Source organism: Rhododendron vialii, chromosome 2a (genome assembly GCF_030253575.1).
Source record: "Rhododendron vialii isolate Sample 1 chromosome 2a, ASM3025357v1".
NCBI classification, from domain to species: Eukaryota; Viridiplantae; Streptophyta; class Magnoliopsida; order Ericales; family Ericaceae; genus Rhododendron; species Rhododendron vialii.
Window position 1 is genome coordinate 46,215,316 of NC_080558.1, and position 13,386 is coordinate 46,228,701.

Below are 13,386 nucleotides of genomic sequence, written 5' to 3' on the forward strand. Positions count from 1 at the left end.
GGAAGGATTAAACATGAAAATCACCAAAATATCCTTGAATTGCACATAGAAATTACCTGAATATCCTCAAAGGAAATTAACGTAACTTGCATGGATTTTAATGATGATAATGCATGATGAAGAGGAGCTTGAGTAATGTGCTAGTGAACTCTTTTAAAGAATAAAAAAATAGTGCATTGGGTCAATTTCTTACTGTTTTTTCACTCTTTTTTTTTTTCTTCTTTTCATGTCAATAGATGGTACCAGTAGAGGAAAAAAACTATTATGGGGTATTTTATTGGTGACGAAAAATAAAAAGAGAATGTATAGTGTTTATGATTTAAATATGGATGAGTTTGTAAATTGCTTTGAGGCCAACATAGTCAATTGAGCCTTTAATCCTTGTCCATAGAGATTCAAAACAAACATGGGATATGGAAGATTAGTCGGGATTGGACCTGTCTATCATGTAATTCCATACAAAAACAAATATGAGATATGAGGGACTATACTCTAAAATAGTCCCCTCACTAATAATCCCTTGACCACAATCCCATCTAGGCCTGTCAATGGGCCGGATCCGATCCGGATCCGACAGATCCGGATCCGGATCCGGATCCGATAAGACACAATCCGATCCGGATCCGATAAGACTCAAATCCGATAGTGGTAATCCGGATCCGAATCCGAAAAATCCAGATCCGATCCGAAAATCCGAATCCGATCCGGAAACTTTTTTTACTTCAAAAATTTTAGCAAAAAAAATTATTTTTTTCAAAAAAATACAATTTTTTTTTTCAAAAAAAAATTATTTTCCGGAAAAAAATTTAAAAAATAAAATAAAAATAAAAATACAACTTCTTAAACATTTTTTTTTTCAAAATAAAAATTTTACTATTTTTTTAAAAAAAATTAAAATTTTTAAAAAAAATGAAGTTCGGATTCGGATTGATAACGGATTTAATCCGATCCGATCCGGATCCGATCCGGATCCGTATTGAATTACCGGATCCGGATTATCGGATTATCGGATCGATGTTATCGGATTCGGATCCGGATCCGGATCGAATTTTTCGGATCGGATCCGGATCGGATCCGGTCCATTGACAGGCCTAATCCCATCTAATCCAACCCCTCCTATCAAACAGGGCCTAAATATTCTAAAATTGACTTGACAATTTTTTTGGTAATACAAGATGTCTAGGCTAACTTACACATCCCGAATTAATCCCTCCAATCTCTTTCATGGCCTTTTTCACATGATTTGCGAGTGGGATGAGACGGTTTTAGGAGTTGTTGGTAAAATGAATTAAACGTGAGACTTTAAGTGAGAGCAAATCCTTAGAGCATCTCTAGCCATTGCTACACAAAATGCCTATCCAGAACACAATATTTTCTATATTAAAAAAACACAATAATGCCTATTCAAAACCCCTCATCTAAAAAAAAATTTCCCAGAACCTTAGTCTAATGCTTCTTTTGCCCTCATGAAGCCGTATCGGATTCCACCAGAATTCGACCTACCATCGCTTCAAGCCGTCAAAGTGCAGTAGTCCTCCCAATGGTTCCCACCTTAGTTACACCATCGAAACGCCCACAATTGGCGCTCAATGGAGAGAGAGGGAGAGAGGGGGGAGCATAGTAGAGGTACTAGTTCTTATTTCTGCTGGAACCAACGACGATGTTGTTGCCACCGCGCAAATCCGGTTCTATAAATAGAGTAGAATTTTCTAGACGAGTGCCAAAGCAACTCGCTAGTCACTATAGCAAAGGGGGAATTGCCAAGGAGGACGCTAAAGCCGTTGGATTTGAATATGAGGGATTCTCTAAATGAAAGGACAACCGAGACAGTTGGAGATACCCTTAAGTTTTAGGCCAAAACCGCGAGGCCAACCTATTGGGTTTTGTCATGACAATCCGTCCCAACATTGTGCAATGACAACAACAGACGAATTGGAAAAAGATTCTTGTTGAGCACGATCTCACTGATTCCTTTTTTTTTTTTGGATAATAATCAGATGTCTCATCCAATGTAGACTTACATCGACTAATCATATGGATTCTTACTGAGCATGATCCTATCTCCGAGAGAGAGAAAATGTCAAAAGATTTATCAGAATCTTCGCATATATTGTTCGGAGGTATCCGCAGAGTATCTCCCAATTCAATTGATTCGGAGTTTCTTATTTTCTTTGGGTTGTTCATTTGATTGGTCTTGGAATTTTTTTTTGAAAGAATTTGATAATTTCTTTTCAGTCAGGAATGAGAAAAAAAAAACAGAAAAATAGGAATCTAGAAGAGAGATCTTGCTCCCACATAAGAAAAGATTCTGCTAAACTCAACACTAAAATTTAAAACGTCAAAAGATTTTGAATCTTAATACATCTCCGGACGGCACAGTACCACCAATTGTGAGTTTAGGTAAGGTCTACTTGAATCTTAATACATCATCTTAGGGCCAATTGATTTTCATTTTCTCTTATTTGTCGATTTGATTGTCATAAGAAAATAAACAGATCGGATTTGACACTTTTTTTGGTATATAGTAATGGGAAAAATAAACAAAAAGTAGAATTTTCATAGAATTGAAAAAATATCTTGCTACCTACACTTTATGAGAGATTAAATTTCAAAAGATTTGGAATTGTTCCACACAATTTGTGGAAAAAATTGTGAGAGAGTCGTTTATCCAAAATCAAATTTGAGGGCTTATTTTATTCACCGAGTAGAAGCATTAGTTCCACTAGCAGCTCCAGTCGCGATTGACCTTTCATCATCTCGTGTCCTTCTCCGTTCAGGAGTCCTAAGCATACGTATAGCTAGTTCCTGAGCCCCTTGTTGCGCCCAGTATCTTCTATCGAGAGATCCACTGCGGCCCGATGAATTGATTCAAACATTTATATTTTTGTGATTTTGTTTATTTAATTGTTCGTGAAAAAAATTTAAGCTGATCATATTTGATAGCTTTCCCACATTTAGCAATGAAGAAAAAAAGTGAAAATCTTAAAAGCATTCTAACTGTTAAAGTTCAAAAAATAAAATAAAATAAAATATCACAGCCTTGTAGTAAAATACTCCAATATTTCTAGTCATGACACTATTGAGTAGTAAGGAGTAATATATATTGTAGGGAGGCAAACCCACATGCACAATATCTCATGTTTTTAAGGACAAAAATAGGATCCAATATGGGCACGTTGACTTGATTCTGATTTTTATTTTATTTGGTTATTTTATTTGTTATATTTGGTTTTTATAATAATCACAAACATCCATGGGCATATAAGCGGATAAGATTTTTGGAATTTCTCTTGAATATACCATTTAGGTTTAGGTTTTCGACAAGTAACCGGTAACATCACATGACTATGCTTATTCAGTCAATAGATTGTTTTATTAATTCGTATGCTATATAGAAGACAGGTACCAAATAAAAAAATGAATAATAAAACCGGAGACGATTCTTTCTAGTCTTTTTTTAGGAAATCTTGATCAGCCGGCTAAGGGGGTTTGTTCATTAGAGCTTATTCAAAACATCATGTGTACAGAAGGATAACGTTAATCGCATAGGAGTATAATTTATGTGATAGCAAAGCATATTTCTCGAATAAAACTAGTTTCCCAAAGTGAATTAGAACCCATTTTTTCACAAAACAAATGGAGTCTTATAATGTATTTACCAACGTACTTTTCCATACACTGGAAATTTGGGAGAATTTCTAACATATCAAAGATCTCGATTTAGACCGAACAAGAACCAACAAATGCCCCAACCATGAAGAAAAAAAATTAAATTGTACTCCTAACATGTAGGGCTGTAAATGAACCGAGCAGTTTGTGAGCTCGAGCATGGAAACTTGACTCGTTCGACAAAAACTGGGCTCATTAAGAGAGACCCGGCTCGACTAAACTAAAGAGATTTGTTTAGTAAATGACTTAACTTGACTCGTTAACACTTGAGCTCGATAAAGCTCGGCTCGTTTACCGTCCTAATTATCTGTAACACTACTCGAATATGAAGTGAGATATGGACATACAGAAGACCCATAAATATGAGAAAATATTACTATACAAATAACCATTTATTGACTGACGAAAGTAAAAAAAAAATCATGCTCTAATATGCAAATTTTTCTGCCAACCAGGAAGGAGAGAAACCAACAATGGCAATCCTCGTAATTACATTGCAACGGGCAGGTCAAATTCGAAACCACAACACTCCAAAAAAACTGGAAAAAAATTAAATACGTAGTAATTGCGGGGTTTGAATGAAAATACTTTTCCCTGCCGGGTTTACTAAAGCCAACCCTGTTGCCTGCCGCGAAGCAGACAACAAAACAGACGGAACTAAACGGCAGCGTTAACGCCCGCGATCGCGCTTCCCCATGCGCCGTCGATCCCTCGTTTTCCCTCCAATTAATCGCCCCGCCTAGAAAAAGCACGGTAGCCGTTTACTAACGTCACGTCGCTTTTTCCACTCCACTGTCGTCAGCACAACCGTCTATCCATGGTGAATATACAACCATGGTCCCTCCGCTGCATAGGTGAACTAAAAGGTGCAGTGAGTAATCCGAATCGATTTTATATATATATATATATATATATATATATATATATATATATATATATATATTTCCATTCGTTAGAAATAATTTACTTTATTCAGGAAATTTGGAGAGAGAATGAGTATCTACGGGAATTGAATTATGCCTATGTGCGCATGAGAGTATATTAGGGAGAAACCAATTGTATTCCACTTCACTTGCATACGAGTCGGTTATTACCGAGATAAAATCTAAACTGCTGATAACTGAGATGAACAGTTCGAATCGTGCACTACGAGGACTCCAAGTTCGGTTAAAACTACTCTCCAATCACATTTTGTTTGTTTATTTTTTTATGAGAGATCGTGTCATTTTGACCATCAAAATATATTTATTTAATTTTTTATACTGTTCAAAAAGTACTCATTGAGAACTTTTAAATGAAGTGAAAAGTGCTACTATTGCAAAAGATTTTTTTACCTTTTTTGGCACATTAAAAAGACGCGTCGTATGAAAGCAAACAAAATGGGACGGAGTAAGCATATATACCTAACCATGGTTAGTTAGGTAAGAGTTACGGACTACACACTAGAAAAGCAGACAAGTAGAGAGAGAGAGAGAGAGGCAATCAAGGCATATTAGCTTGTTTCCGGATTCTGTATCAGCTGTTGGAGAGAGAGAGAGAGAGAGAGAGAGAGAGGAGCACAAGCTGAATTCCGAGTGAAAGGCGGTTCTGTAACGGTTCCACAGCGGTTTAGTGGCGTTGTTGTGAATATTACTGCTACAATTAATTGGGTCTATCAGTTAATTGTGGTTGTAAATACACGAGTGTATTTATGTGCACACAAGAGGGTGTTTGGAGAATTTGAGTACACGAAAGAGAAGTATTTTTTTTTTGGCCACTGATTGATGATGATTTGAAGGGGTGTGGCCTTTTTTTTTTTTTTCCTTCCGGTCCATCTTTTTTGACTTGTTTGTGCTTTTTATCATGGCGAATCGAGGGTCATTTTCACAGCCCAATTTCTCATCTCAAGGTCAATTTCGAAGCCACCCTTTTCCTTTTCTTGATTTATAAGTTCCAGTTCTTTCTGGGTTTCTTGTTAATTTGTGGAAATATGTATGTACAGGTTGTGTAGCTGATGATCTGTACAGAGAGCTATGGAAGGCCTGTGCTGGTCCACTGGTGGACATTCCGAGGGTTGGAGAGAAAGTTTTTTATTTTCCACAAGGGCATATGGAACAAGTTAAGTCAGTAGAAATTCAGATCAGTTTCTAGTTTTGGATAAATGGTCTTGTGAGTTTTTATGGGTTTTTATTTAATTTTTGTTTAGTTTTGTGGGTTCTGAAATTCTTTTATTATTTTTTTTGGGGGGTTTTGTTAGTTGGAGGCATCAACAAATCAAGAACTGAATCAGACAATTCCACTGTTCAACCTTTCCTCAAAGATCCTGTGTAGTGTTATGGACATTCAGCTTCGGGTATGCTCTACTTGGCTTTTTATTACTAATTTAAGTTTCTGTTTGTTTCTTGAGAAAGTGCTGGAAACTTGGGTACTACCTGGGTTTCTTTTCGAAAACCCTGGGGTTGGCCATTTTGCTCGATTATAATCACCTAAAGGTGAAAACTTTAGTTGGTATGAAGGACACTAACCCAAATCTTAGTACAAATATGAGTAGAAGCTTCGTTAATGGCGTGTATGGCATGGTTGTAAAGTTGGGAGGGAGAATACAGCTATGCAAAAATTTGAGAAAAAATTTAGGTCTCCATTGTTTGATTAAAAAAATTGAGTAAAACTCAATTTGGTATAGGTTTGAATCAAGGAGTGGAGTGGATTTGAGGGTCTTCGCTCAAATTTTGAGTTTTGAGTGAGGAAAAATCCAAGGGCTGGAGATGCTCTTAATAAACCAAAAGAAACCAAAGTGAGCCTTGAGTTACGAATCAACTAGGTAGGCTACATGAATCACTTTTCTCCAACATAAATGGATCCATGGTATGAGTGTTAAACAGAGTCTTTTTACATGCCATTAGCTACCTAACGCACAATCAACTAAAATTTAATAAAGCTGTATATGTTAATGTTGTCTCTCCCTTGTCAATTTTGGCTGAATAGTTGTAAGTATTCTCTGCTACTGTAATATGAAGACTCCCAATATCCCTCCCAATATTATAACCCAACTATTATCTTTTTGTTTGTCTCTAATTTTGATTCAGCGACTCAATGTATGGTTGATTCTGGAAGTTATTGTTTTTTTTATTGTAGGCTGAACAAGACACTGATGAGGTTTATGCTCAAATTACTTTAGTCCCAGAACAGGATGTATGAACCTATAAACCCTGTGAAGTTAAATCTTCTCTGCTTCTGATAGATGTTACGTCGTTACTGACCAGTAAGTTATGTATGCAGCAAAGTGAACCAACAAGTCCTGAATCGTACCCTCCGGAACCTCCAACTCCAATAGTTTACTCATTCTGCAAGGTTTTAACTGCCTCCGATACTAGCACTCATGGTGGCTTTTCAGTTCATAAAAAGCATGCCATTGAATGCCTCCCTGGGCTGGTAAAATTCTCATGTTGAACTTGTTTTGACCTTGTTCAGTTCTTTCATTATTGCCATTTTATTGATCAAATAACTTGCTATCCTTGTTCAGGATATGAATAAGGAAATACCTACGCAGGAACTTATCACCGAGGATCTTCATGGCTCCAAATGGCAGTTTAAGCATATTTATCGAGGTAATGGTTTTTAGTCCATTTTTCTTCTATTCCTTATGATGCAGCTGGGATTTAGGAAGCTTGAGAGGAAGAGAGAACATCTTTGTTAATCATTGAGATTCTGAGACCCATGACATGGAATATCCCTGACATGATCAGATAGTTTCAGGTTAAGAAACAAAGTTCTAATACCGTCTTTGAGCACCTGAGACCTCATTTTGCCAATGCATTAAAAATGTGCAGGACAACCCAAGAGGCATTTGCTTACAACAGGATGGAGTACATTTGTTACTTCGAAAAGATTAGTTGCTGGGGATAGTTTCGTGTTCCTGAGGTACTGCTCTTGTCTTTTCATATATTTGTTTCAAGTCAAATATCCGCACTATACTATTGACTATTTTCTCTACAATCTCTTTGGGGTTGGTAAGTCAAAGACATGTTAACCCACATAAATTTGTTTCCTCTAGGGGAGAGAATGGAGAAATGCGTGTCGGTGTTCAGCGAGTTGCTCGTCAACAGTGCTCTATGCCATCTTCAGTAATTTCAAGCCAGAGCATGCACCTAGGAGTTCTAGCAACTGCATCTCATGCTGTGGCTACCCGTACCCTCTTTGTTGTATTCAACAAGCCGAGGTATGATTTTTTTACTTTTTGATTTTTCCTCAGAAAGCTCCTTGTGTAGTTGTGTTTTAGAGACAACATGGAATTCAAGTTTAATTTATTCTATTGATATAAAAATTTTCAGGACAAGTCAATTCATCGTAGGCTTGAACAAGTACCTGGAAGCTGTCAACAACTGTTTCGGAGTTGGCATGAGATTCAAGATGAGATTTGAGGGGGAGGATTCTCCTGAGAGAAGGTAGTAAAACATCTCACGCTAGTTATGTTTATTTCTTCCACTGGAGCCAAGTTTGTGAAGAAAATGATGCATTTTTACTGATCAGATTTACAGGCACCATAGTGGGGGTTGAGGATCTTTCTTCTCAGTGGGAAAATTCGAAATGGCGTTCTCTGAAGGTAAATTTAGTTGACTGACTTACTTTCGGTAGGTAGTTTTGAATTTTTTGCTTTGTTTTTTCAGAATGTTCTGATTTCTTTTCCAGGTTCAATGGGATGATGCTGCATCAATTGCAAGGCCGGAGAGAGTTTCTCCTTGGGAGATTGAACCCTTTGTGCCTTCTCCTTCAAATAAAAGGCCTCGGCCTCCGCCAAATGAGGTCCCAATTCATGGTGAGAGTCACAGATAAGGAGACTTTTCTTTTCTTTTCCCTTTGTTCTTTGCACGGCCATAACTTCCTTTTCTTCCTTCAGAAACAGCATCTGCTGCTGCATCTGGTGTCTGGGTATTTGGTGTTGACTTTAAAAATCCCTCGAATGCCCTTCTTGCTGAGAAGCCACAAGTAAAACTAGGGTGTGTGTACTACGGTGGCATTGGAGAACACGGACCAAGTACGGTGTCAGGTGCCGATTCAGGTCAGGTTTCAGAACATTCAAAGTTTACGAAAGAACAGACAGTAGAACAGATGCAGGTATCACCAAAGGAGGTTCAAAGCAAGCAGAGTTGCTCTACCAGAAGTACCAAGGTATATGATAAACTAGACGGCTTAATGTAAAGTTGGATTCATTAGTAATGAAGTTCAATATTTTGAGAATTCATATGCACCTGCACAAGATATTGTACTAAAACGTATGTGGTGGTTGTGAAAAATTGTCGAGAAGGTTCAAATGCAAGGGACTGTAGTTTGTCGGGCTGTGGACTTAACCTCTTTGACATCGTATACTGAGCTTATAGATGAACTGGAAGAGAAGTTCCAAATCAAAGGAGAGCTTCACCGTCGTAATAAATGGAATATTATCTTTATTGATAACGAAGGGGATGCGAATCTCATGGGCGACCATTCATGGGGGTAAGTGCCTTGAAACCATCTGTGTGAAATTTCGTTCTTCGTAAAGCGAGATTTCTTCCTACACTATTAATGATCTTTTGATCGGACGAGATTTATTTCTGAGTCGCATTTGGTACCTTTTTAAAGTCCATGATCCATTGTCATTTCTCCGCAGGGAATTTTGTAATGTGGTACAGAGGATCCTTATTTGTTCAAGCCAAGATGTAAAGAAAATGAGTGCAGGAAGCAGAATTCTAACCGGAGTCGTTAGCGAAGGGAACGTTTTTAGCTTCGACACTGCAGAGAGCTGAAACCTGAATTAAAATCATTCTCTCCTTGTTTTATCGTACTACTTTCTTTTTGTTGGTGTGGTTTTTCCTTTCGTTTGGTAGTTTGTCGAACCAGGTGGCATGGTTTCTTGAAGGTGGAGAACGGGTGAAAACAGTAGCTAATCTGCAGCTCATTATGGAAAGACTGATGTGTTAGGGAGGAACTAATATGAGTACTGAATGGTTAGGATTAGAATCTGTGTACATATTAAGGAGATTCCTGGTGATGGTGATTAACATCGCTGAGACCTTTTTTTCTTTTCTGTACGTGTAAATATTTATGTCTATTGACCTTGCTGGTTTTGATTGCTAGTGGGTGGAAATTTGCAAGGGCTTGTTTCTTTTTCTTTTCTTTTCTGTTTTTCTTTTTTGATTTACTAGAGTTTTATAACCTGAATTTCTCTACACGAACGTGTTGCGCCTTAATAAAGGTTTTGTTTGGGTCAAACACTATTTCTATTGTTTTCTCAGTTGGTATTTGCTGATGCGATATTAACCAATTGTCAGGTTCGGTTTCATGTGTTTTAGTACAGAAAACGAACTTAAACAAACCTTTGCCGAGTCAGCTTTGAACAGTTTGCGAACTCAAACGAACCTTTACCGAGAAATTATTGCAGTTATCATCACATGAGGGAGTTACACATGATACAAGAAGACAAAAAGATCGTTACTTAAATAATAGAGTTTTCTTAAATGTGCTTCTAGATGATAGACAATAATGTAATTGCTTAAATACTAGGATACAACCTCACACGTTGACTAGGACAAATAAAAAGGTCTTAAATTAGTTCGGAAAAGCCTCTCGCAGGGAACATTATTGTGTCTGAATTTACCCAACAAGAACAAGTCAAAGGTGAAGAACAAATGTTAAATGTTTCAGTGTCAGAAGTATCTACAAAAAGGTCAGCTAAAACACAAATAGGATTTTTTTTTTCCCCAATGGTGATTTTATTTCCTTAAAAAAATAAATGACGATTCATTAACGTTGTCAGTTGGCAAACATTGGTTGATATGCTAATTAAGTTTGATACGGTACTAAATAACACGAGTTCAGTTTTTTCTTATGAACAAGGTAAATTTGAACACATTTTTTAATTTTGATTTTGGTTAGTTGTCTAAGCTTATTGCATTCAAGGATCTACGGATATTATTTGATTCGAGCTTGATGTATAAGCTAATGGCCGACTAGTGTGAAACTTAAGATCGTTCAAAAAGAGATAACAAAGTCAACTTAAAGATCCTCACGCAAGCTCTATCGACTCGTCATGTACCTAATTGGAACTCGTTTAAGCGTTCCACAAGTGAATAAGTCAATTGTTCCCAAAAATATTGAAAACCATATATACAAATTGCATTCAACTTTGGAGAATAAGTTCCCTGAAATTGTCGACCCCACTGCTATCCAATTGTACGTTTCTAAGTGAGATTATATATTCTCATAACTACTGTAGTTATTGGGCTTCAAAACTCTTTTCTAATATTCTCTTCTCTTTCGTATAAAAGATGAGCTAATAGCATCATGAAAGGATGATGTTAGCTAGGCCCAATCTCAGTTAATCTTTGGGAAAATGACGGCCATGACGTGTTTTGATAATTAATACCTACTAAGGACAAGCTAAGAACATTTGTTAATACTGAAAATGTCCTTGAAGGGTATTAATTATCAAAACACGTTTTCCCTTAATCTTTTTCCCTCGTCATCCTATTATTTATTGTTGCTTAATTCCTCGACCATCTATTATTAGTACCAATAAAACATACACATTCAGTACATATTCCACCACACCTAAACATAATATTGGAAATTATGATGTACATATCTCATTCATTATTTAGTGCGCTCTACGTGTCGATTCTATCTATTCACAAAAAGCCCATAATTTTCGATATTCGCATCGAGGACATGGACTTGGAGTCCATGTAAAATACTAATGCACAACAGGTTACATAAAGTTAGTCCGATTCAGAATGAATTACAAGACAAATCTATTATGCTCATGTGATAGCTTGTAGCTTCTTCCAATTTGTGCCCTAGTATTATTCTCGGTATTGTTTAATTTTACTAAATTTTTGTTTAGTTTATCATCGTAATTTTTGGATTAAACATTTGCCTCAACTAGAAGAATCAAAAAATGTGGACTAAAGTTGAAAAAAGTTCATATAGGACGACACTAAATAAAAAAAGAAGAAGCTTTCATTTGCTATTTTTAATTTCATCTTTAGTGATTTTTTACTTTTATTCATAATTTTTACTTTTAAAATTCTCTCGTCAAGACAAATGACCAATTCAAATTGCATAGTGAAACTAACAAATATTTACAAATATGAAATTAATACCGAAACAAAAATTTAGGAATAATATGGCCTAAAATTGACCTTGACAGTTTTCCCCCTACATTTTGCAATGAGAAAAACAGATGAAAAGCGAGATTATTTAGTTGGAAAAGATTATTGGAAACAAGATCCTAGCGAGAGAGAAAATTACAATTCACAGCATCAAATTCAAAATTCATAGTTTTAAGTTCATAATTCATAGTGTTAAATAACCGATTCACAGTGTAAATTTATAAATTTAACAATTCAAAGCGTCGATTAACAATTAAAAATTCACAGTGTATTTGACAATTCATAGTCAAAATGCCATAATTCTTTTTTTTTTTCCAGTCGATAGAATAAATCTTTTTACATTAGATATGAAGTATAGAGTACAAACCCGGGATACTATATCATTTATGAGAGTCCATGAGACAACCAAGCCCAACAACTCAACCAATACAAGAAATAAGTCCATTATAGGATAGAAATAAAGAAAGAACGGAAAAGCCCTCTAAGAAAAGAATACTCATACGCAGATGGAGAGATTCGAACTATTGACCTCCTAGTGAGATGCAAGAGTCCTGGCCAATTGAGCTAGTTCCAGTTGGTTGTCAAAATGCCATAATTCACAGTGTGAATTTTCAACAAAAAAATCTTCCTCTTTATTTATACAAGACTGCACAGTCTATATGAATTTTATTTGATAGATCTTATTGATTTAATCCAGTGTTTCTGAGTCCATTTTTCTCAAGAAAAAAGTGCTTCGTGAAATCTTGATTAATATCCGATGATTATGATTTTTCTCAAAGTTCGCGACGAGCTCTACAAAATAAATGGTTTGAATCATCAAAACGAATCCGGGACGGGCCCAAAAAATGGGCCAACAGCACGCTGCAGTTGGAACCCAAATTCTTTTTGTCAAAATGATAGAGAGTTTCATTGCAATTGGGAACCAAACTGCTGACAAGCCCCCTTTTTGCACGGGTTGGGCGATTTTTTCCCACACCAAGAGTAGCAAGGGGAGTGCCACGAAAATTTCCGATCACAACCCTTTGAACAAATCGAACGAAAATGATACACCCACTGAGGCTCCCCCACCGCACACACGCCGGGCTCACTCCGGCCATCGGACGGCCTATTCAAGCCGTCCAAAAATTCTAAAAAAAAAAAACCGAGTGGGCTTCCGCGAAAATCAATGGCATCCGACGTGTGTAGGTGCTCGATCTGAACTTCCATTTTTAACGTCTTAGATCATTTGATTTTTGGAAGTTCGGATCAAGGACCTACATACGTCGGATGCTATTAATTCTCGCGTCAGCTCACTCGGGTTTTTTTTTTAGAATTTTTGGACGGCTCAGATCGACCGTTCGGTAGCCGGAGTGGGCCCGATATACGTGCGGTGGGCGGTGCGGTGGGGGAGCCGCGGTGGGTGTATCATCTTCTTTGAACAAATAGCCTTGTAACCACCACCATCTTATCTTTTGTTAATCACAACCCTTTGAACCAAGGAGGAAAAACCGTTTGGCCCGAGGGAGGGGGATGATTGAAAGATGCATGTAGTGGGCCGCACCCCATCTACCAATCAACAGTATATACGCGTTCAACAAAGGTGGGATGAGAG

At 37.0% G+C, this 13,386-nt stretch overlaps 1 protein-coding gene across 1 annotated transcript; it reads left to right on the plus strand.

Moving 5' to 3' along the window:
- Positions 1-5,073: 5,073 nt before the first annotated feature.
- LOC131317939 (auxin response factor 18-like) lies at positions 5,074-9,779 on the plus strand. The gene is made up of 14 exons (XM_058347649.1): positions 5,074-5,557; positions 5,651-5,766; positions 5,906-6,001; positions 6,784-6,840; positions 6,928-7,080; positions 7,172-7,256; positions 7,479-7,569; positions 7,703-7,867; positions 7,980-8,093; positions 8,179-8,251; positions 8,338-8,464; positions 8,546-8,817; positions 8,954-9,141; positions 9,296-9,779. The coding sequence occupies exons 1-14, from the start codon at positions 5,512-5,514 to the stop codon at positions 9,429-9,431; spliced, it is 1,719 nt and encodes a 572-aa protein (XP_058203632.1). The 5' UTR covers positions 5,074-5,511; the 3' UTR covers positions 9,432-9,779.
- The last annotated feature ends 3,607 nt before the right edge of the window (positions 9,780-13,386 follow it).